Source organism: Tachypleus tridentatus, chromosome 12 (genome assembly GCF_004210375.1).
Source record: "Tachypleus tridentatus isolate NWPU-2018 chromosome 12, ASM421037v1, whole genome shotgun sequence".
Taxonomy (NCBI): Eukaryota; Metazoa; Arthropoda; class Merostomata; order Xiphosura; family Limulidae; genus Tachypleus; species Tachypleus tridentatus.
In genome coordinates, this window is record NC_134836.1 from 79,624,447 (window position 1) to 79,649,701 (window position 25,255).

Consider the following 25,255-nt stretch of genomic DNA (forward strand, 5'->3'; position numbering starts at 1 on the left):
GTACGTTACTGACGGCATTAATTAATATTGCGGATAAAAGCTGAATTTATCGAGGATGTCGGTGAAAAGATACGTCAAGACGACGCTAAACCCAGACCAGCCTTTCATGTCTATGTAACACAGATACTTGACATCACATGAATGGAAAGTTCGCTACGGCTCAAAGTAGTGTAAGGGGCTGGCTTACGGTCCATATATGGCATTATCTGTTACCCTTACTTAGTTTTGATGAAGCTAGGCCAAGAGTAACATGTACTTCGGGGAAAGTTGAGAGTAACTCTTCTAACAATTACTGTAGCATGCAGACGAAATTGTAGCTTAAGGCGGATGTTATCGGTCACATGAGTGCAACATACTTTTTTTTTTTACTTTTTTATGCTTCAAGAGAATGACAAAATAATTTAATCATGTATTTTTCTAAAGCTTTTAAAGCAAAAACAACAACAAAAAACAAACAAACCTGACATATTATAGGAAATAATCCTTTTTACTAATAAAAACATAACACTGGTTTACCGGGAATATAATAAATTAATAAATGAAGTATACATTGTAGTGTTTGGGAGGTAGGGCTCATTTTAATTTTTACATAACAAAAATAAGCACGTGCATTTTATCAAGTAATGTTTGTACGACAGAATTTAATTGTTTATTTACGAAAGCCAATGGCTGTACTACAAGAAAAACTTCTTTGCAGTTTTCTTTGGAGTAAAAACTTGGCCCGGCATGGCCAGGTGGATTAAGGCGTGCAACTCATAATACGAGGGTCGCGGGTTCGCATCCCCGTCGCACCAAACATGCTCGCCCTTTCAGCTGTGGGGCGTTATAAAGTTACGGTCAATTCCACTATTCGTTGGTAAAAGAGTAGTCCAAGAGTTGGAGGTGGGTGGTGATGACTAACTGCCGTCCCTGTAATCTTACATTGTTAAATTAGGGACGGCTAACGCAGATAGCCCTTGAGTAGCTTTGCGCGAAATTCCAAAACAAACAAACAAACAAGTAAAAATTTGAGAAAGACCTGACGTGGACAATATTTAGCATACCCAGACTATGAACCTGACTAGTCATGGTATGCTACAAATTGCACCAAAAATTATTTCAGCCTCTTGTGGCTATGTTTTAGGTGTGACAGTCAGGACAAATTATTAAATTAGTTAGCATAAGATGTAATTGACAATATGCCCTCCCTCTTTGGGCTGGCTGTAAGTTTAAATTGAAGATGGCTGTTCGCAGAAATCCACTGTGTAACATTGTGTGAAATTGTGAAACAAACAACTCCTCCCCCCTCGTGGTTCAGCGGTAAATGTGAAAGCTTATAACACTAAAAAATAGGGTTTCGATACTCACGGTATACACAACATAGAAGTTTATTTTGTACCTTTGCTCGAAATTCAAAAACAAACAAACCTTCTGAAATCCGTTATGACTTGAAACCCATTTGAAGTAAAAATGTATTATCAATATGGGTATTAAAACTTTAATTAAAATAAAGTAGAGAGCAATGTTTCGATCTTCTTAGATCATCTACAGGGCCCGGCATGGCCAGGTGGTTAAGGCACTCTACTCGTAATCCGAGGGTCGCGGGTTCGAATCCTCATCACACCAAGAATGTTCGTCCTTTCAGCCGCGAGGACGTTATAAGTTACGATCAATCCCACTATTCGTTTGTTAAATAGTAGCTCAAGAGTTGGCGGTAAGCAGATAGCCCTTGTGTAGCTTTGCACGAAATTCTAAACAAAGCAGGGTTATTTACAAGTTTTAATACCCCTAGTAGCCGTCTTGAGAATACAAACCTTCCAAATAAATTAGTCATATGTAGCTAACAAATACAGCGTTCTTTCACAAAATGCGATAATCTTGTCTCTGTTAAGCCATATGAATTAAGTATAATTCATTGTCTCGGTCCAACGATGAGAAACAAACATATTGGCAGTCTTTTTTCTGAGAACATGCTCCTGTTTCTTCCATTGCATTTTGTTTAACTTCATCATGTGTAAAGTTTCATTGCCAAAAACAAATCCACATGCAAATCAGTTGAATTTCAATACATTCATCTGTTGACTAATGACTTTAAAGTACAAGGCTGTTCACTTGACGTCATATTAACTTTTGTCCAATCTGAGTTTAGACACTTTACAATTCTAGTGTCGTTTAGTAAAACAGGCTTCCAGAAGTTATGTATAGAGCGTCACATGACAAAATACTGAATAAAGTATTGCAAACAAAATAATAAAGCTAATAATGGATTTCTCGCGAGATTTACTGGGACTAGTGACGTCATCTTAAACAGATCGTCTTTCAAGCAACCAAAGCATTTCGAGGTGGTTGTTCTGTACGTGTTGTAATCGATAATCTTCCGAGCAATATTTACTGCCGTAAACGCAAGTAAAAGAGAATTTTGTTTTTATTCTTTAAACCGGTTTCACATAGACTTAAATCTTAAGTACAGGTAAATATCAACATATTTAACTCAGAGCGTGACCTAATCAAGTAGCCATATAACAAAACGAAACGAAAAAGAACAATCTAGAAACGAACATCGCACGAACCAACTTCACGTGTAACCTGTAAGTAAAACATTTTATAATTTTAAGAATACAGTTGATTAGCAATATAAATATTTAGTTACAATGCTTTTCATTTGGTCACCGTAAAAAGTAAATAAAACCTTTGTTAAATATCGTGGGTTTGTAACACCATGTTTGAGAGCAAAGCTACATTTGTTTGTCTCATGTGTCCACCACAGGGAATCGAATCGTCATTAAAAGTACGTAAACTTAGTTGAAAGTTGAAGATGGATTCTATTTTCCTTGCTTATCAATGTACAGGGAACGTGTACGTTTTCTTTTTCATAGCTAATGATATATGTATGACTAAACTGTAGAGAAAGCAGCGAATTTTAATTTTAATGAGAGTATAAAAATTACCATCAGCAAACGATTAGATATAGTTACATATCTGTAACTCGTTATGAATTTTAACCAAAAAACTTGGCCAAGTCAGGGGAATAATTCTTGTCTGATTTTTAAAACCAAGTAATGTCATACTTCTGAAACGTATATTGTATTTTATGCGAAGCCTAAATCTACAATTTATAATACCTAATTGATTTGTTATCCAAGGAATAATGGGCCACCCCGCATGTTTGTTATCACGTTCTTAAGAGTTTGGTTTGTTTTGAATTTTGCGCAAAGCTACATCAGGGCTATCTGCGCTAGCCGTTCTTAATTTAGGAGTGTAAGATTAGAGGGAAGACAGCTAGTCATCACCACCCACCGCCAACTCTTGGGCTACTCTTTCACCAAAAGTATCAATTTATGCTTATACTGTAACATTATAACACCCCCACGGTGGAATGGACAAATATGTTTGGTGTCAAAGGGATTCGAACCCGCAACTCTCAAATTACGAGTTGAGTGTCTTAAATACCTGGCCATGCCGGGCCCGTTTTTAAGGGTTTATGATATTTAGACAACCGGTTATTCAGCTGTTTGGTTGTCCAGTGTCTGACTTTCATAGGGTTAGCACGTAGTCTGACCGTATGAACGCGTAGTTATTTTCTCCATCTTCTGTTATCGCTTATCTTCAGGGGTTTCCAAAGACAAGAAAATATTAACATCAGAGAATCCTTTTTTTTTCCGAAGGTGCAAGTGTATATAGATTTTGTCTCATATATTTAATAACATTCTAAAAGGAAAAAACAAAAACGAATTATTTAATGTTACGTTACACTACTATTAATTTTATCTGTTACAACGTTTAACTTCAGATGTAAGAATCTGACCAATGCTGTCGTTTCTGTGACGAGAACATCTCGTGCCAGTTTGTAAATGTATAGCACGTGAAATAATGTCACAAGTTATTTATCATCTTTATGTTCACGAAGTGTTTTGTAAAACTCCCAGGCCCGGCATGGCCAAGCGCGTTAAGGCGTTCGACTCGTAATCCGAGGGTCGCGGGTTCGAATTCCGGTCGCACCAAACATGCTCACCCTTTCAGCCGTGGGGACGTTATAATGTGACAGTCAATCCCACTATTCGTTGGTAAAAGAGTTGGCAATGGGTGGTGATGACTAGCTGCCTTCCCTCTAGTCTTACACTGCTAAATTAGGGACGACTAGCGCAGATAGCCCTCCTGTAGCTTTGCGCGAAATTCAAAAACAAACAAAACAAACAAATTGTAAAACTCCCAAAATGATGGAATGAAAACTAAACACCAGACGTGTTTGAGCCGCTGTAAAGGCAACCATGAAGATATTCTTCTGGTGAAGACAGCAATGAAAATGTTTTTTTTTTTGTTTCTAGTCTTGCTGAAGAAGATATTCATGTCAGTTGATAATGGTAACACTAGTAATAATCTTCATCCCATTCACAGTAGTTACTGTTCCAATTATGTCTTCATTATGGGCGTTATGATGATGGTATACAACACGAAGTGAGAGAAGACACAGTAAATTAATAGTAAACTTCTTTATTGACAGTTAACAACTTGGCATTAGAGAGTTATTGCTCTGTGGCTTGGGTTTTATGTCTTACATTCATGTGATTAAATGAAACTAGAAGACAAACCGAACCATACAGATACGTTTGTTGTCATATAAAATGAAATATTAATGTTGGCTAACTGCACTGTACGCTTAGTTATAAAAATGCCCTTTTTTCTCTCTCTCTCTCTCTCTCTATATATATATATATATATATTAGTTTGTTATCATTCAAAAAACAAGCCGAAACAAAAACAAATTGAACAAAAATCGCCGCATCGACTGAAAAGATCTCAGGGTGCAATCTACAATGTGGGATTATAAAATGTACTCTAAGTTTTGGAGGAGACTGAAGAAGTAGGACCCACATTGCGGTGGGAAAAAAAACCGTTTACCAGTTTTAACCTCCATTCGCCAGTCTCACGTAAAGAAATAAAGTAAAAAGTAGCAATAGATATAGAAATAAAAGTTAGGAGAGCGAGATGTGGGTGCTCAAGCCCTCAACGTTTCTACAGATAGTTGTGGGAAAGTGACTGCTCTCCCAAGTAAAGAATTAATTGAAAAAAAAAAAAAGGAAATAAGGTACTACCATTTGGGGGTAAATAACATGAAAACTTAACTCTTGATGTTAACATTTCAATCCCCAGTATGGTAGAAAGACACTAATTGATAGCACAGCAAACGAACTATATTAGTATAAAGCGTCCCATCCATTGTCTGGATATGGGCCCTACTTGCTCAGACACCTCCAAAACCTAGGGTACATTTTATAATCTCACATTGTAGATTGCACCCTGAGATCTTTTCAGTTGATGCGGCGTTTTTTGTTTTTGTTTGGACTTGTTTTTGTGAGTTATAACAAACTGATATAATTAGTCAGAGGTTTGGATTTACTGTTTTTATCGCAGTCCTTTCTTGTGATTTTATTTATTTTACTATTTAACTATATTAAAATGTATTTATTTTCACCACACACACATATGTATATATATATATTAGAAACATTGTTAATGTAGATAGTTTTAATTTATTTTTGTCTTTGAAGTTCACTGTAAACGAATAACAATAGTTTTCAACAATTGATCCAAGAACATAACTCCCTATCTAACCTTAAAGTTTTGTTGTCTTAACAAACCTTTCAATATATTTCATACTCAGCTTTATCAAGTCCATGATTACAGTTACATAGGTTTATGATATTTAACAAATATGATGTTAAAACATTACTGTTTTTATTTAATACAGCATTACGACTTCTTCAGGGCAAACAAGACACTTGCTGACAGATACAGACATACATTTCCTTGTCGAGTTTTACAGATCTAGTAGGGTCAGTTGCATTACGCTTCCCTCTTCCCCTCTGTGGATTTTAGTGGTATCAGTGAAATGTTGGAGTTATAAAGAATAATCACCACATGAGGGTCAGAGAGACCCTTTCAGAACATTGTCTATTTACGTTATTTTTATAATATTCGGTGGATGTTATCTTTAAGAATAGTTTCAGTGTGATAACCAATTCGCTAGTTTTTACAACCACTAAATAATGGTGTCTATTGTGAAATAGTAACTCGTTAAATGTTATTATTATAGTATATATATTAAGGTATGAGAGGAACGTATTACTGTCTATAACACGAATGTAATAGCCATTTGATTCGCACAAAAAGTCATTTTTGTGCCAGTTTTGCGTGAAATAATTTGACGAAAAATCTAAGAGCTTGTCAGAAGTATTTGTTTGTTGGCATGTTTGTGCGTGAAATTTGATGAAGTGGGTCTCGGTACTTTGTATTTTATATTGTTATTAATTTTATCATGCATATGTTAATCCATACAGGACACGTACAGTCATGTGAAAAAGTTAGGACACCCTATGAAAGCCTGTGTATTTTTGTAATATGTTTGGATATACAAATATTTAATCTCAATTTCAACAATACTGAGAGATTATAGGAATATAACTAAACAATTAAAGCTGAAGAAAATACTTTTCAAGATCTTCTGTAAATGTACTTTTACAAAAATGCATATTCTAACTGAGTAAAAAGTTAGGACACCCTACCCTCTAATAGCTAATGTTACCCCCTTTGGCTGAAATAACTGCAGTGAGACGCTTCTTGTAGCCATCTACCAGCCTCTGACATCAGTCTGAAGAAAGCTTGCCCCACTCCTCAATGCAGAATTTTTTCAGCTGTGAGATGTTTGAGGGGTTTCTTGCATACAGCCCGTTTCAAGTCACCCCACAGCATCTCAATGGGATTAAGATCTGGGTTTTGACTCGGCCATTCCAGGACTCTCCGTTTCTTAGTTTTCAGCCAGCCCTAGGTGGATTTACTGGTATGTTTTAGGTCATTGTCGTGTTGCAGGGTCCAGTTTTGCTTCAGCTTTAATTTTCGTACAGATGGTCTCACATGATTCTCAAGCACCCTCTAATACACAGTAGAATTCATGGTGGATTCTATGATTGTGAGCTGTCCAGGTCCTGCTGCAGCAAAGCAGCCCCCCAAACCATGACACTTCCGCCTCCATGCTTTACAGTTGGTATGAAGTTCTTTCCCTGGAATGCTGTATTTGGTTTACGCCAAACATGTCCTCTGTTCTGGTGTCCAAACAATTCAATTTTGGACTCATCTGTCCAAAATCCCTTAAGAGACTCATAAACTGCTACAATTTTCTTTCTGAAGGCCTCAGACAGCTCTTTTGCTCTCACTTTGAATTTATTTACAACAAAGAAAACAGGACAAAAAGGCAAGACATGAAATATGAACAAGTGAAAAACATTAAATATATACAAACATGAATACTGTATTTACAAATGAGAAAACCCAAAAAACATGAAATATATACAAACAGTAATATGAACAAAAAACATTAAATAGATACAAACATGAATATTTACAATTGAAAAAACAAACAAAAACATGAAATATATATAAACACTAATCTGTACAAAAACACACAAAGCGAGAGTGGAGGAAGGGCGGCTCAGAAGCCGATCTCCACCCGACCCCCCCACCAACGCACAAAGGGTCGAGACGTCAGGCCGCCAGAGATGGTAAAACATTCCGGAACACAGGCGCTGGTAGTCTGCCTCAAGACGGAGTAACAACCGGTACCTGGCCCTACCCAGTATCGAAAAGTACCACACCGAGGCCTGCTCAAAGACCGAGTTGTTCCGAGCAAGCCAGATGACGAACTTAAAGATGGTAATTGTGTACTGAAAGGAAAAGGCCAGGTGGCTGGGAACAGGGACAGGTACATGGTACAGGATGGTCTCCGCCGAGAGCGGCGGGACCTGGAAAAGGCCCGCAACCCTTTCCCAGATCTCTGCTGACGTCAGACAGAGGACCATCCTGTGCAGGACAGACTCCTCCTGGGTGTGACACACGGGACACAACTATGATGTACAGGTAGGTACGCTCCCTCACTGGCAGGATGTTATGCACCACACGCCAGTTGAAAGCCTGGAGGTAGCGATCAACATGGTGCAGTGCAATGCGGCCCCAAACAACGTCCCATGGAAGAGCAGGATTGTATCACTCTATCCTGTGGGTACATGCTAGGAGCAGCAGGCGGCAGAGAGAACGGGAGCCTGTCGGTTATTCGGCAGATACTGAACGACACCGCCGTATCGCAGCAGCAGCGCCGACGTACCAGGAAGGTGGGTCAAAACTCGTAGGTGTTTCCAGGCTCATAGGAACACCAAAGAGCCTGTGCCCCACACCGACCAAGAATCTCACTAGGTGGCAACAGGGGTGACCCTCCAAAGACAGTGAAGGGTAACGGACAGAAGAAGGGAAAGACACTGGGTCCGGCACATGGGATGCCCAGACCACCCCTACGAGGCTGCAGCGTCAGAGTGCCGAGACACTGCCTCACGCTTACCACCTCACAGGAAGGCATAGACATGGCGCTCGATGGTCCGAGCAGTGTAGTCATCCAGATGAAGGACGGCCCTGAGATGCCAAACCAAGGGGAGGACCCTTCTCCACACCACCTCTGCCTTATTAAACAGGTTGACAGGACAGTAGCAGTAATCATGCACAGTCGAACCAACACGCTGAATCACCCCATCCCAAGCAGCCCCAGGGTTTGCAAGAAAACGAACCCCGAAGCAGGTGATCGGGGAGGGGACCAATCCAGACCAAAAGGGGAGTTGGCAGATGAGGCCCATTTGCTAAAGCCCCTTGTCCGAGACTTGGGGACGTTTAGCTGGGCTGCGCTGGCCCGAGAGTAACAATGGACGATGGCCAGTGCTGAACCTAAGGATGTAACGTTCTCGAGGAACAGGTTCATATCGTGTGCATACGCAACATTCGTCACGCAGGAACCCCCGGCACCTGGGGCCACGCACCGAGACCGAATGGAACAGATGAGAGAGCAGACACTCGATAACCAACGGACAACGCGCAGTCCTGACGAAACCCCTGTAAGATGCAAAAGGAAGACGTCAGGTACTCGTTAACCAAGAGCCTACTCAAAGCAGTCGAATAGAGAGCACACACGTATCGGACAGAAACTGGAAGGAGGCCACATCTCCCTAGAACAAACCACAGAAACTCTTGGTGAACTCGATCGAAAGCTTTGCTCTGATCGAGGGACACAAAGACTGCAGGGTATCCCAATCCGTGATGTAATGGAACAGGTCCCTGAGAAGCACCAGATTTTGTTGGATACTTCTGCCCCACACGCCACAAGTCTGAGTGCAGCAGACCAAGGAGGGAATGACTGCACCCAAACGAGCACACAGGACCTTAGAAATAATCTTTGCATCCACGTCCAGTAGAGAAATGGATCGCTATGAGGAAAGATTTTTAGACTGGCTGGAATCCTTACAGATAAGTGTAATTAGCCCATCCAGCGTTCCCGGCGGCAGAGACTCCTCAGCCAGACAGTTGTTAAAAAGTCAGACAAAGGAGGGTCCAACGACATGCCACACATGGCTGTAAAATTCCACTGGCAGCCCATCCGGCCCAGGACACTTACCAAGCAGCATGGACCAAATGGCCGACCAATACTCACTCAAGGAGACTGGTTTCACCAGCTGGTCGTGAAAAGAAAGGTCGAGGGAGGGCAAAAACCGTGTAATGTCGTCCCACAACCCCTCGTCCACGGGCGAAGCCAAAATCAAACAGCGATAGTAGCCGAGGCACACGTCCAGAATGTCGGAGATGTCAGATGATGATTGACCATTCTCCAACACCAGACTGGAGATATGTCTGGTCTTAGTCATCTCCCATGCCTTGCAGTAGCGCCAGCAGGGGAAGCCAGGGGCTCCACGGAGTCCCCAACCACTCCCACAGACCCATCCCGAACAGAGGGGCAGGACCCTCCTCAACACTTACCAGGGTGGTGGGATTGTGGGTGCCCACACAGCTCCCAACCCCCACACCACCCGACAGGGAGACCAGAGCCTCCACAGAGACGAGGGATGCCTCAGAGCCACTCAGAACACCCACAGAGGCCCCATCCAAATCCGGTCCCGAAGGATGGATCGAAGCCTCCTCAGAGGCTCCCACCGCTCGAACAGTGCCCCGAGGCGCCACCCATCTCCCCAGAGGATGCAGCCACCACAATCTTGGCAGGCGAGACGCGAACCTCCTTAGGGGACCGCGACACACCCTCCCCGGACGCTGCAGCCGCCGTAACAGTCGCCCCCTCGGGGACCCCACCCACAGCTCCATGGGGCGACACAGCAGGAGGAGCTGCCACCCCCGTCCGCTTCGCCTTCGCCCGCGAAACCGTCGGCGGCCCTGCAGCTACCAAGCATATGTCGCCACATGCCTCAGGCAACGCGAGGTCATGTGGCCATCACCACAAACACTACACGAGACAGTCGTGGACGGTCCCCTTATTAAAACTAATAATTGATGTTTGAGGACGTTAATTTTGATACGGCATTTTTGACAACATTTTTCAATTCTGTTTAATTGTGATTACAAATTGATTCTTACAACTAATGGTGTTGCTACATTTTTCCAACCCGCAGCGCCATCTTTAAATTACGATGAATTTACATGATTTGGAACGTTTACAGACATATCGTTGACATACATAATGAACCTTAGACCATGATGCTGCTTAGTGTTTAAAATCGAAAAAACAGGCGACAGTGCAGTTGTTTTCGTTAAAACTATCTGTTATTGATTCTGTGAGTCTTAACTAAATGATCTATTGTTTATCTGAATTTATGGAATCCATTTGGATTTCGGGTAATTTTGAAACCGTTTTCATAGAGAGTCAACTGCTGAATATTCCTTTTAAAACTTTCCCTATGCAGCTGATTAGGCTTACAGGAAAGTAGTTCTATTTATCGGCTGGTTTTCCTTTAAGCGTTCAAACAATCTCTGAGTGCCTATCCTCAGGAGGACAGCTTTGTTAGCTGATTTAGGCTTATAGAAAATATTTTTAAATAATTCAAGCGTGCTCAGTAAGGCGTGATCTGCCAGAGAGCATGTATAAACTAATTGAAAGTACAAAGGAGCTTTAAATTATCATGTGATATATGTGAGTGTATGGTCTCAATAACGCTAAAATCCGGGGATTCAATTCCCCATATTGGACACAGCAGATAGTTCAATGTGGCTTTGCTCTAGAATACAGCCCGGCATGGCCAAGTGGGTTAAGGCACTTGACTTGTAATCCGCGGGTTGGAATCCCCGTCACACCAAATATGCTCGCCTTTTCAGCCTTGGAGGCGTTATAATATGACGGTCAATCCCACTATTCGTTGGTAAAAATAGTAGCCCAAGAGTTGGCGGTGGGTGGTGATGACTCGCTGCCTTCTCTCTAGTCTTACACTGCTAAATTAGGGACGAATAGCGCAGAAAGCCCTCGAGTAGCTTTGCGCAAAATTCAAAAACAAAAAACAAAACAAATGCTCTTGATTATTCTAGACAACTAAACAAATTTTATGTACAAATTGAGCAAATGCTTAACGTAAACAATTACCTGTATTAGCAACGTTCTGTAATACTCATGGACTTTAATCTTCGGTTTTTAAATGGTGTTGTTTTGCGTGGATTTGTAACAGATTTCGAATAAGTGTGAACAACGAAACGCGTGTAGCTAGGTGTCTGCCTAATGGACATATCACAAGATGTTCGAATATCATTAAAATAATCTTAAGTAATCCAGTGTTTTATAAGCTACAGTATGTTTTATATTAAGTATTTATAAGTGGCATTGCTATATTTTTGGACTAATATAAACAAAGAATTTTGTGTCATATATAAAATGGATAGTCTCGTTTGGATTATACATTTGTTTAAACATTTTTCAAAACTGGTATTATGAACACAGATATAGATAACAAGTTAACTACAGTTTAACCAGATAATCGGGTTATAAATCGTACCTTTATTAGGAAAATGGAACATTAATAATTATATTTTTAGTTTTGGTAGTTTTTATATTTTCTGTGATGTAATGAAACAAGCAGAGTCAGTAATGTCGTGCCTATGAAGGGCTAATATTACTGGCCTGGTTTATATGTAACACTTGCGCGAGCTAGTACAAAATAATATTGCAGAACTTTGTTCCAGAAATGGTCAAACGTATAGCCATTTTAAACTACCTTGTTGAAAACTGAAAATTTGCATAAAGTTACTGATGAAACAACAGAAACATTTTTAATATTTGATGTAAATTTTTATTTTTAAACTTAAATTATATTAATGTGATTGTTTTTTGTATAGTGAAATGTTATTCTGATCTGATATTTGTTTATTCCGACTAACTGACGCTACCTGTTCCTTATTTTCAAATGAAAGACTAGAAGAAAAGAAGCTAGCTTACAACTATATGGTGTATTATAGGTCAAATAATGGGATTGTGCTGTTACTTTTATAATACATCTACGACCTTAAAGTGCGAAGCTCGTTTTTTGTGGCAGTAGGACACGAACCAAGGACATACTGACCGTTATGTCACACATAACAAGTTAGGTATTTCAAGAGTTTAGGTATATTGTTTCATAAAATATTTTAATGTATTAAAAAAACAACTATCAGCCACCGTTTCGTCTTACAGATTTGTGCTGCGCTATATATATATATAAAAGCTATGTTAGGATTAATCGCAAAGTTAATTAGGGCAAGATGTTTCCATAAATCTTTACAGTTTTATGTGATTGTTATTGGATTTGATTATATTTCTTTATAAATAACGATATCTAAGTTGAACATAATGTCCAGCGTCAAATCAAAGAGTATGGCTAGTCGAGAAAGGGTAACGAATCTAAAAAGTCGCACTAAAAAAACAATTATCACGAATCGTAGTAACGTGAAGACCGAAGTTGCTTAACGCTTAGCGTGACCTAAACCAGTCCCGCGACTGTATCTGAGTTCAGCCCTAAGCCTACTTTCAGTGATGTTCAAGCAACATCGTTGAGTTTGTCCTGGTGGATATCATGTTAAAAATTACTTCAATGACGTGAGGTGAAATAATAATAAAAAAGGTAGTAACTGTGCTGATAGTAGAAAACTTTATTTAAATGAACTGAGTTTATTTTTAAAACAGTCCATTTTTTATGATTCGCCTCCACTGACTTACTCTCAGGTGGAAACCTACTAAACGTTTCCTTTATGTCATAAAATCAAAATGTGATATCTGCTTTTGTTTTGTTTTTTCTGGAACATTGCTTTTTCGGGGTAGCGAATATTTTTTTAAGTTTTGAAAAGTTATGGACCAATATTACCAATTAATTAGAAACTGTTAATAAACAAACTGTATACAAAATATATTTTAACCTTACAACTTCATTTGCAAACACAGACTTTTTAAACGTAGCCAAATTAATATTTAGAATAATTTTCATAACTAACTTGTGCAGCAGAAGTCAAAATAGTTTTCTGCAGCATAAAAGGACTAAACTAATTTCATTTACTTCACAATCTGTCATTTTCATACACATAGTCAAGAATTGTGCTATACATTAACATGTAGTAGTAAGTGTAAACATTCAGAAATGGGAGCAACTAACTCCTTTCCTAACATACCATCTACTGTGAGCTAAAAGGTAACCCTAATCGTTAGAATATAATTATCATTCGGTTCATAAGTATTACATTACAAGTTATTGTTAACTGTATATCATTATGGTTGTCTTGTTGGCCTAACATCAACGTGTCTTTAAACAAATAATTATAATGAAAGTAAATGTTGTTGTTTTTTTCTTATAGTAAAGTCGCATCCGGTTATCTACTGTGTCTACCGAGGGGAATCGAACCAATAATTTAGTGTTGTAAATCCGAAGACGTACCACTGTCCCAGCGGGGGACCAATGGGAGTAAGAAAAATACAATATTATTAATTGGTTACACACTGACCTGACTCCATCTCCTCTCTCTTGGGAGAGGAGGGAGCAGTGAGGTTTTAATGGAGGCCACCATAGACTGATACAAGTTTTTAAGCTGATAATGTGATTTTTAAACCGTTAAGGACAATGAATTTGAGTTGACCAGAGTGACATTTTGAGGTATATGATTCAGCCCCCTAGGGCCGGACCTGGTTGCACATGTTTAATTTGTATTTTAACTGGCTTACAGAGACTAGTTATATGGAGTTTGTTATACGAAGCTCGTAACGAAGTTTCTGTAGTACAAATACGTATATTGAGTGCACTTTGCAAACGGTTACATTTCCACTTTTGGTTACAGTAAATAAGAGTACAATAACATTTTCTGTTGAATTAAAGCAATACTTCGTGGCAAAATATAGACAAAATTATAAACATTTACAAGCAGAATATTTTTTTTCCCAATTTACGAGTAGTATGCGCTTTTTTTGGCTTTGATAGCTATTTCTTTTAATAATAAAAACGGTTGTTAAAAAGTGGAAGATATATAATTGTTTGCTTTATTCGTTGAATAATTCAGTTGGTTCTCACAAACTGTTTTTTATGTATCCTGTGTACGTTGTAATTGTGTGACAATTTGAGTGGTTAATAATTTTAAAAGTGGATAACTTGCTACCGTAGCTATATCGCCATAGAATTGTCTAAGTGATTATGAAATCAGACCTTTCTTGGATCTGTATACGAAAATAGTACACGATGTTTCAGTCTGACTGGACATCTGGAGTGTTTTTAACAACATCGTTGTTTTATAATTTGCATATTTTTACCCTGTAGTTTATAGTTAGTTTAATATAAACATTCCACAGTTGGTTTAATTATAATGGCTGTTTTGAGTTTTTGCAATATTTATCATTCAAATAATTCGAACTACTCAAGGTTTAGGGTGAGACTTGTGTATGTACAACTGTTTGAGCTAGCTGTATTTTCTAGTAGTTGTATGGTCACGCAGTTTGAGCTACTCAAGGTTTAGGGTAAAACTTTTGTTTGTGTATCTGTTAGAGCAGTGGTTCTTAACCTTTTTCAGTGTTTGCACCCCTTTCAAATCAATAATCATTTCTCGCACCCCCTGGAAACTTAAATATAAAAAAAGCTAAAAATACAAAGTTGATGTAATCAAAAATTTTTTTTAATCTTCATACATACAGCATACCTTTTTTCAAGACAAAAATTCAGGGTACATAATGAAAAATTAATTTCAATTTTGTTAATGATGTTTTTATTTAGCCTGTAATGCACAGTAAACTTAGTGACTTCGTTGCTGCTGTTTTTTTCTCTATGATGGCATCAAATCTTGGCGTCTTTGTACTGAGTGCCACTCGCATGTCATGTTCAGAATTCAGCCGATTTCTGCATTTTGTTTGGATGTGAAGTAGACAAGAAAATCCTTGTTCACACAAGTAAGTAGTTGCAAATGGTACCAGCACTTCAAGAGCTTTCTTCGCTAATGCAGGGTATGCTTCCAGCTGAGAAGCCCAGAAGTCTTCCAGCTGACTATTGGTGAACTCCATTTGGATTTCACGATTGTGTCTAAGGTCGATGAGATCTTCCTTGATGCCGCTGACATCTTCCAAATTCTGCATAAAAGGATTCAGGATCCAGTTGTCATAGGTTTGCAGCTCTCCACACGAGAAGTAACCCTCAAATGAAGTACGCAGCATCTGCATATGTTCAACAACTTTTGCAACAAAGTCTGGATGCAGGGTAGAATTTTCTGTGACTGTCTCTTCCAGGCAGGGGAAATTTGCCAAATTCCCCATCTTCACACGCTTTATCCACAAGACAAGTTTTTCTTTGAATGCAGCCAATTTCGCGCTTGCAGTCACAATGTTGAGTCCCCTTCCTTGCAGAGAGATTGAGTTCATTGAGAGCTAAAAACACATCAGCCAAATAGGCAAGCATCTGAACAAAACTAGGTTCTTTGAAATATATAGCCAGTTCTTGTACCCTTTCACAGAGAAACTGATGAATTTCTCCTCTCAGTTCAAACACACGAAACAGCACACGACCACGAGACAGCCACCTCACTTCAGTGTGGTACAAAAGAACAGTGTGTTCCTGACCCATTTCCTCACAAAGTGACTGAAACAATCGATGATTCAAAGCTCGGCTGCGAATAAAGTTTACAACCTTGACACAAATATCCAGAGTTTTCTTGAGATCTGGGGGCAATGTCTTTGCTGCAAGAGAGTGACGATGAAGAAAGCAGTGAGTGATTTTCAGATTAGGAATTTCTTTCCTCATTAATGCAGCAAACCCAGAACGATTGCCCAGCATTGCTGGTGCACCATCTGTACATATTGAACCAATTTTGTCAAGGTGAAGTTCGTTTCTTGAGAAAAATTCTTGTATTTTGTTAAGCACATCTATAGCTTGTGCAGTTGTCTTTCAGGACTGACAGAAAAGGAAACTTTCTTCCACTTTTTTCTCCTTCACGTAACGAACTACTGCCAATAGCTGACAACAGTTGGATACATCTGTTGATTCATCCACTTGTAGGCTAATCTTAACTGGACTAGCCTTGATGTCAGCTACAACTTGTTCCAGGATGTCAACACTCATGTCGATGATTCGGTTATGGATTACATCATTTGACAAAGACACTTGTTGGAGTTTCTTCTCAGCTTCCTTGCCGAGAACAATCTTTGCCATTTCAAGGGCACATGGCTTGATCAGTTCCTCACCAATTGTATGGGGTTTCTTTGATTTAGCAATCTGGTATGCAACTTCATAAGAAGCACGCAGTAAAGGTTTCTCTGTTGGCGAAAATCCATAAGTCGGCAATGTGCCAACCTGATCAAACCTAGCTCTTTTGACCCTTAATGTCACAATGTCATTTCCTGCATCCCTGCCACCATGTTTGTTCTTGAAATGTTCATCAAGCTTTGATGGCTTCAAGTTCGCATTGGAGAAGAGTGTGCTGCACAGGATACACTGTGGACGTTGTGTCCCATCCTTCTCTGTAGTACAGGTGAAACCAAACTTGACATATTCGTCATTCCACTTTCGTTTCTTCGACATACTGCAGACAAATCTGGAAAAGAAACACATTCATGTGTAGGTGTTTTCTTTTTTTTTATGAATTATCTCTAAAATATGTGATGGAGAGACTGAAATACCTGGTTTAATCAGTAGATTTGTAGGCATGACAATACATTCTATGAAAATATTGTAACGGCTACACTGCTACAGTGATGATGTATGTTATGTAAACAACCCATCGCTCATTTACATAAATGTGTAGAAAGCAAAATCTGAAATAATACATAACCAATCTTCCACCCTACTGTTATGAATCAGAAAAAAAAATAACATTGAAACAGGGAGACCATAACTCACGTGTTGATGGCACGGATGGGTGGTGTGGACTGAGACGTGATGATAACCTCCCTCTCTCTCATTTGTCGTGTGTTGCTGATTAACCAAAACATTAGGCCTAATGAAAACCTTCCATATTTTTACTTCGGGCAAATAGATGTATTTCTCTCTACACATGTGTGATATGGATTAGTGGATAATTTATCACGTGCGTACGGAAAGTCTCTGCAGTTGGACTGCTTAGTAATTCAAATATACTCGTGTAGAAGTAGAGAACGTTGTAGCCAATAAGCTGCATTTCTTGTATATGATCAAACTGATGACCTCATTAGACGTGTCCTTAATTTTTAAGAATGGAAAATTTAATTTATGTTTTGAAGTTTAAAGTTGACTGCTAATAATCCACATCTAAACAGTTCTTGACAGCGCTAGAAACAAATATGTTTTAATTCGAACTTACTGCTCATATGCACATTGTCACTAAATTTTACTTAATGTTCCAGAAAAGCTAGATGCATAGATGCTTCCCCAGGAGGCAGAAGTGGCACGCGCCATTCTACTTTGAATATTTTTTTTACCAAAAATGTCAGTAGATTCTTTTTATCTACAGTTCATTCTTTCATACACTTTTTTACCCTATTCTCGGTGGATATGACTGTTGTTTTGTTTTTTCTGTGATGTATGAAATACACAAATGTTATCTTATATTCCAAATTGCAACCAGTTTCTATTTCATTATTTTTTATTTTACTCAGTCGTTTCGTATTTTATTCCCTAGTGAGACAGCTGACTTTGCAACGCTAAAATCAGCGGTTTGATTCCTCTCAGCCTTCATCTCATATAAACACGCTCCTGGTGGATCAGTGGCGAAACTACAACAACACACGAACAAGACGCACGTGTAGAGATAGACAAACTAACAGATTAGGTTTAAACCTGAAGTTTTATCTACAGAATTAAAAAAAAAAATTATATGAATGTGGGACGACCAGTACGTGACTGTTTGGCTCTGTGTCCAGTTCGTACGTTTCCTTAAGTGACCTTTTTATACGTCCCTAACGCACGTTTTGATGCTTCTTATTGTTTTTCACCCACCTGTCACTATTTTCAAGTAATTCATTTCGTTGTGAGGTATCACCACTATTGTCACCATCTACAAATATTTTATCACCTTGCAAAGTACCACTATTGTCACTATGCACAGGTACTTTATTAATTTGTGATGTACCACTGTTGCCACCATCTGCATGCACCTTATTACTTTGCTTATTTACTTGTTACTGTTGTCACTATCTACAAGCAACCCAGTATCACCAGTTCTATCTGCAAACTTCATTTCGTTATGTAAGATGACTTCATGGGTCTTACTTATATTCTCCTAAACATTAACTCGAAAGAAGGTTTGAAAGCTTATAACGCTAAAAAGTCGTGTTTCGATACCTGATACAAGCAGATTATAAATTACAACAAATAAAATAAAACTCTATCCACCGGTGAAAAAAAAACACACAAAAACAGAAAATTCTAGATTGTATAAATCTAGCAGCAGTAGACATTTGAAAATAATTGATAATCATATGTTAGAAGAATGAAAAAAACTACTTACGCATTGTTAATGTTCATAAAATTATATTTAAATCGTAAGTTGTAAACTAATACATTATTAGGCTTAAATAAAGTTACGTTTAATAATAAAACTATACAAAGCTCATCAAAATATTTTTATTAAATATTAATAAAGGTGTTTTTTAAAATAATGTTTATAGCTGCAAACACATTTCAATAAGATTAGGAAAGGTCTAACCTATTGCTAAAAATACATTTTAATAAAACTGTGAAAGGCCTAGTGTATTAAACTAACGGTTTAATGAGACTAGATGGAACCCATTTAGTAAACTTTGTGAAACTTACTGAGAAATACAATGTCTCAATAAATCAATAAACATAACTCAAGGCCAAAGCAAAAAACAAAAAATTCAACTCTACACGTTCCTTCACTACGTGTTGTTTGAACCAAGGACAAACGTTTTTGCTGTTTATAAAAGTGCAATGAAAAGCATATATAAATTAATACTCTAATGCTTTATTGTTATTATGATATTTAACGAAAATACTACAGGGTTTGCGAATCAACGGTGAATTTTTGTCCTTAATGAATCTTTTGTGACGATGAACAATTTTATTCTGTTCTACTGTTGTTAGCATTGTTTGTTTTATTGTATACTTTCGATACTCGTTTTTGGATAAATTGAGAGATAACCGAATGAGTGAGATACAGAATATAGAACCAGTTAGAATTTTTATTTTAGTAACACAGCTAAGAACATGTAGTTCAGGATATTTTTACAAGTTTTATGTATGATTCTACTGAAACGTCAAGTGCGGAATAAGTGTTCCAAGATTTGGGTTTTGAACTACAACTTCATTCATATTATATATGTTTGTATGAGTAATCCCCAACCCCCATCTCGTTAAAAAACAACAACAATCATATGACCTTGGTATCCTGATATATTGCTAAGGCCTTAATCAAGTGTTCTACTGATTATAATTACTGCGTATTTTTGGATATCTATAACACTTTTCTGTGCTATATGCCTGGTTCATCACGTGGCCTAGCAACCCCTTATTTAAATGTGTATTTTATGATGTTTTTCTAGTTTATGTTACCTTGCTATACACTGATTTATTTGACTGTTTGTATGCATGTATTCACCTCGAAGAAGGCGAGACCTATCTTTCGAAAGATCTCGGTTTGTTTGACTCTTTAACTGTTGTTTATCCTTTCGTGCATGTGCTTAGCTGTCTTATCAGATGACACATGTCCAATGACGTCCGAGATTAGAAGTTCTTTCGACGAAAAGAAATGTATTCAGGGGCATATTAAGGTTAAGTTATAGGTCTATAGTTTTAGATGCATCCCCTTCTTCTTGAATGACTTACCATGAAAATTATTTATCAACACTAGAACAATAATAAATTAAAACGTAATAAAACAAATTGAAATTTGTTTTTCATTGAAAATAATACAAACATAACTTTATTTTGATTTTTCCTAAGATATACCCCTCAAATCGTTGTTCTCTAAGATGAAGGCTTGAAAGCCCATTGGTTAATACGCCCACATTCTAACCTATCACACAAACAAAGTAGATTCCTTCATCCAGTCAGAGTAGGTAACATTATTTAACCAAAATAGATCTCACCATTCAACCAAAGTAGGTACCTCAACCCAATCGGAGAGCGTCGCTTCACTTAACAGAGAATATTCCTTCCTCTAACCAGAGTAGGTTCTACCATCCAGTCAAAATGGGCTCTGCCACTTCAACCAAAGTAAATTCCATTAAGTAACCACAGTAGGTCCCACTATCCAACCAGAATAGTTCACCATAGTATACATATGTCGTTTACGTTTTTTTAATAATTGCTTCTTCTTCAGACAAAACTTATTATTTTTCGGTACTTTTTTTACTTTTATCAAATATTTAAAAGTATATTAACAACTTATGCTTGATAATTTATGTGCTGTCACAATACATACCTGGTTAGGCCTAATTTAAATAAGTCCAATATAGGCTTAACTGCAAAAGTTTGTGCTGTTGTCTGAATTTTCATAATTGTTATCTTATAACAGTCGGCAGTGTTTAGTTAGTTCATTTTTATTTTATTTTTACACCTACATCGACGACGGAGTTGTGAAAGCTGTTTAATTCTCTAACAGAAGCTTTGAACACAACGTCGTTGAGACTTATCAACAGTTATGATATGAAACAACGCTTCGTATGTTCAGATTCCTAGATTTCAGGCCCAGCATGGCCAAGCGTGTTAAGGCGTTCGACTCGTAACCCGAAGGTCATGGTTTCGAACCCTGGTCGTACCAAACATGCTCGCCCTTTCAGCCGTGGGGGCGTTATAAATGTGACGGTCAATCCCACTATTCGTTAGTAAAAGAGTAGCCCAAGAATTGGCGGTGGGTGGTGATGACTAGCAGTCTTCCCTCTAGTCTTACGCTGCTAAATTAGGGACGGCTAGCGCAGATAGCCCTCGAGTAGCTTTGCGCGAAATTCAAAACAAACAAATCCTAGTTTTCATGATAAACCAAATTACTTCATCTATAAAATTAAACTAGTTTCTCACGAAAAAAATTATTATTCCTACTAAACAAATAAAAATAAATTTAGCAGCTCGGACTTGGTTTAATTTGTTTTGTTATTTTCTTTTGTATCCTAGTTGTCAAGGAAACTACAAATCGTTGTACATTATTTGTCAAATAGCATCTTCAGATAAAGTCATCGAGCACTTCGTTAGAGTGAAGAATGAAGTACGTAGATATAGAGCAGGGTAATGTTTTTGAGAAAACAAAAACATCAGATGTCTTCAATGAACTAGAATCGTACGACAAACATCATCAAATGCGTCCAACTGTTGTTGATGCACAAAGACTGTCGTTCTTTACGTCAACAGACTCGGACAACGCACTCTCCCTGAGAAATTTCTCGAGACGCCTGTCTCTGAACGAGTTTTCAATTGCTGGGAGCTTAAGTTATTCGTGTAAGGACAAGAAGTCTAGGATCTTACCACGACACCAGAGAAAAAGAATGATACTGAAAAATGGAACCGTCAATGTATGCAACAGAAATGTAGCCAAGCGACGACAACGGTACCTACAAGATTTGTTTATAACATTAGTCGACATCCAGTGGAGATGGAACTTACTAGTATTTGCCATGGGGTTCATCCTCACGTGGCTGGGCTTTGGCGCCATCTGGTGGCTGATAAATTTTTCTCACGGAGACTTTGAACATCTGGGTGATGAAGAGTGGGAACCTTGTGTACACAACATAAAATCTTTCACGTCAGCGTTTTTATTTTCCCTGGAAACCCAGCACACCATAGGATATGGGTTCAGGTTCATCAACGAAGAGTGTCCAGAAGCCGTTTTTACTCTCTGTCTTCAGTCCATAACCGGGGTCATGATCCAATGTTTCATTGTAGGCATGGTCTTTTCCAAGTTCTCTCGGCCCAAGAAACGTCAACAGACACTCATGTTCAGCCAAAACGCCATCATCTGTCTCCGTGATGGTAAGTTTTGTCTGATGTTCCGTGTTGGTGACATGCGCAAATCTACTGTAATTGGTGCTCAAATTAGTTTACACTTAATAAAGAGAAAAACTACGGTTGAGAAGGAAGTTATGCCCTACTACCACCACCAGCTAGACATCCGACACGATAGTGACGGCCTTTTCCTCTTATGGCCAACAGTGGTCATCCACGAGATTAATGAAACCAGTCCACTGTACACCATGTCGGCGGAGGAACTTTTAAAGGAGAAATTTGAACTAATGGTTATTCTGGAGGGAACTACAGAGTCCACTGGTCAGTCATTCCAAGCTAAGACTTCTTATCTTTCGCACGAGATTTTATGGGGTCATCGATTTGAGCAAATAATAGCTTACAACAAGGAAACTGATGAGTTTTTGGTCGACTTTGGAAAATTTAACAACACTAATGAAGTAGAAACACCGCTTTGCAGTGCAAATGACTTTGACGAGTTCACTAGGAGCCATGATAGGTAAGAAACCTAGAACACAGTCTAAAACAGTAACTTGATAATAAAAAATCAATACATTTAGAGAATTCCGAATAAAAAAAGTGAAAAAATCTAAGTTATTGAACTGACCACAATATACGGATCAAAGGTTTCAACTGGCCAAAGTATAAGGTCAACTGTTTCATCTTGCACAGTGAACAAGTTAAAGATTAAAAATTGATAAAATATTAGGTCAGATTTCAACTGACAGCCGTAAACAGGTTAATGATTTCAGCTAACAATATAACGTAGGTTAAAGGTTTCAACCGACCACATTACTCAGATCAAAGATTTCAAATGCGGTCATTCAATTTAATTTTCCTCTTGTTAGCATACTTTTACTTTTTTATTTTCTGCCAAGCACAAAGGCATCAAAAACAGATTATTAGCATTCTAGGCCTTCAGATTTATCGCTGAATTACTGGATAGCGGTTTATAAAAGAATAACAAAGGAAAATTATGTGGAATTATTCATTTTTTTTCTATAATTCTTTTATCAACATATATGTTTTTAATTTACTTAATTCTTTTCGTTTTTTAACTTCTATACTTTTTGAGTATGACTTTATTTTAAATCTCTAAGTTATGTAACACTGGGACAAATAAAATATAAAATTTTCAAATCTTAAACCACCGAAACTTCAACGAATATATATTTGAGGGAAAGCCTTGCAGAGTAAATTCCTCTGATATCTTTCTCAGCGACGCTTGCCACATGTAAACGGACTCTATCTGATGGTTCATGGTTTACGTCCCTTTTCCACAAAAAGTTCTCTGCACTTGAAGATCGTGAGGGCTCAGTTTGAATGACACTCAAATGCCAGTATTCGGTCAAAATAATTCCAAGAATTGGTGGTAGGTGCTGTTAACTAGCTCCTTCCTTTCAGTCTACGGATTTACAACGCTTAAATCAGGAGGTTCGATTTCCCTCGGCGGACACAGCAGATAGTCCGATGTGGCTTTGCTGAAATAAAAACACACACCTTTTAGTCTGTCTGTTCAAAATGTTATGCGCAGATAGCTAGATCTTTTGTAGTTATTTAAGAAACCGAAAGATGAAAATACATTTTGAAGATATTTTCAGCCCGACATGGCCAGGTGGGTTAAGGCGTTCGACTCTTAATCCGAGGGTCGCGAGTTCGAATTCCCGTCGCATCAAACATGCTCACCCTTTCAGCCGTGGGAGCGTTATAATGTGACGGTCAATCCCACTATTTGTTAATAAAAGAGTAGCCCAAGAGTTGGCTGTGACTAGGTGCCTTTCCTCCAGTCTTATACTGCTAAATTAGGGACAGCTTTGCGCGAAATCAGAAAAATATATATATTTTCGTGAAGACTTGCATTTCTTTTTTCATAATCATTTCAGTTTTGTAACTTTCATAACTGTTATTATTATCTTGAGAAACTTATGTTAGGGCACTTATTTTCTAGGGTCTTGTAGTCGTCTGTTACAGATGTTCGACAGAAGTCGCCCTTCAGACATTTTATTGGTTATAATTAATCACTCACACCAAATTGTTTTAGACAAAGCAGTGTAATATATTAAATTATAAATACAGATAATGTAATTAATTATATTACCCTTAATTTAAAGTTTGTGTATGTGTAAAATTCGCCATCTTTACTATTTTTTAATAATGACTAATTGTGTGTAATATGGCCTTATAATTTTCTTTTTTCAGGTTTCATCTATAGAAGACAGAACCTTTCCTTCATCAACACAAAAACGGCCCTGCAGGATTTATCAGTATCTTTGTTTGTGGTATTAATATAAATGAAAATTAACAATACAATTTCAAATGTAAAGATCAAACGTGAGGAAAGTGTTGTTTCAAATAATATACTGAAAGGTTTTGAAGATAAACTTGTCGATTCTTTTCTAACCATATACTAACCTGACGAAAGAACTGGGAACGTGCTGTAACGTCAGCGACTAAATTCATGATATATGACAATCAGCATGATATGAATTTTAACTGAATTAAAAATTCACACGGGTTTCTGCTTAAATTAGATAACAAATCTTCAGTTACAGTGTATAGGTAATCTAATTTTTACACGAGATATATAACTAAAACAATCTTTGATAAACAGAAACTGGAAGATAATATCAACATTAGGAAAATTTTGGAAACGAAATTTGAAGTTGAGGGTATAAAAATTAACTCACTTATTAGAGGTTCTTATATAAATAAATAACATTTTTCAGAGGAGAAAATTAAAAGTGGGGGACGAGGATTTATTTGACAGAATGAAGTGAAGGAATGAGTACCACAGGCGCACCCATTTCGATTGGGATCCAGAGCTTGCCTTAGGGCTCTGGAAACACTTGGGTCCTGGATTTATGTCTACTCCTACTCTCCCTGAGAGTAATTTTCCTATTTCTTAACTTTGATACTGGGACAGATTGAAAACTGGGAGGGGGACTGAACTCCCATGTTTCCAACGCAATTGATCTTAATACTTTCAGAGTTGTAACATAGCAACCAACAGAACGACTTTGAGTTTAACA

At 38.0% G+C, this 25,255-nt stretch overlaps 2 protein-coding genes across 7 annotated transcripts; one reads left to right on the top strand and one right to left on the bottom strand.

Moving 5' to 3' along the window:
* Window positions 1-2,268: 2,268 nt before the first annotated feature.
* On the top strand, window positions 2,269-24,607 carry LOC143233754 (G protein-activated inward rectifier potassium channel 3-like). Of its 6 annotated transcripts, XM_076470357.1 has the most exons (5): window positions 2,274-2,567; window positions 5,729-5,813; window positions 13,663-13,769; window positions 21,384-22,725; window positions 24,426-24,607. In XM_076470357.1, the coding sequence occupies exons 4-5, from the start codon at window positions 21,470-21,472 to the stop codon at window positions 24,436-24,438; spliced, it is 1,269 nt and encodes a 422-aa protein (XP_076326472.1). In that variant the 5' UTR covers window positions 2,274-2,567; window positions 5,729-5,813; window positions 13,663-13,769; window positions 21,384-21,469; the 3' UTR covers window positions 24,439-24,607. The 6 variants fall into 6 exon arrangements, with proteins under 6 accessions (XP_076326471.1, XP_076326472.1, XP_076326476.1 ...); XM_076470356.1 differs by lacking the exon at window positions 5,729-5,813 and having other exon boundaries at window positions 2,269-2,567; XM_076470361.1 differs by lacking the exon at window positions 13,663-13,769.
* Window positions 15,507-16,856, bottom strand: LOC143235679 (protein FAM200C-like). Its single transcript, XM_076473897.1, has 2 exons — window positions 16,311-16,856; window positions 15,507-16,220 (listed from the first exon to the last, which is right to left on the bottom strand). Exons 1-2 carry the CDS (start codon window positions 16,854-16,856, stop codon window positions 15,507-15,509), a joined length of 1,260 nt encoding a protein of 419 aa, XP_076330012.1.
* Window positions 24,608-25,255: the final 648 nt, after the last annotated feature.

Excerpts from the sequence above, each read along its gene's own strand:
- LOC143233754 (XM_076470356.1), top strand. The coding sequence starts at position 21,470 with ATGAAGTACGTAGATATAGAGCAGGGTAATGTTTTTGAGAAAACAAAA.
- LOC143235679 (XM_076473897.1), bottom strand. The coding sequence starts at position 16,856 with ATGTCGAAGAAACGAAAGTGGAATGACGAATATGTCAAGTTTGGTTTC. Across the intron at positions 16,221-16,310 it reads AAGTGGATGAATCAACAGAT|ACAACTGCACAAGCTATAGA; the intron begins GTATCCAACTGT and ends CAGTCCTGAAAG.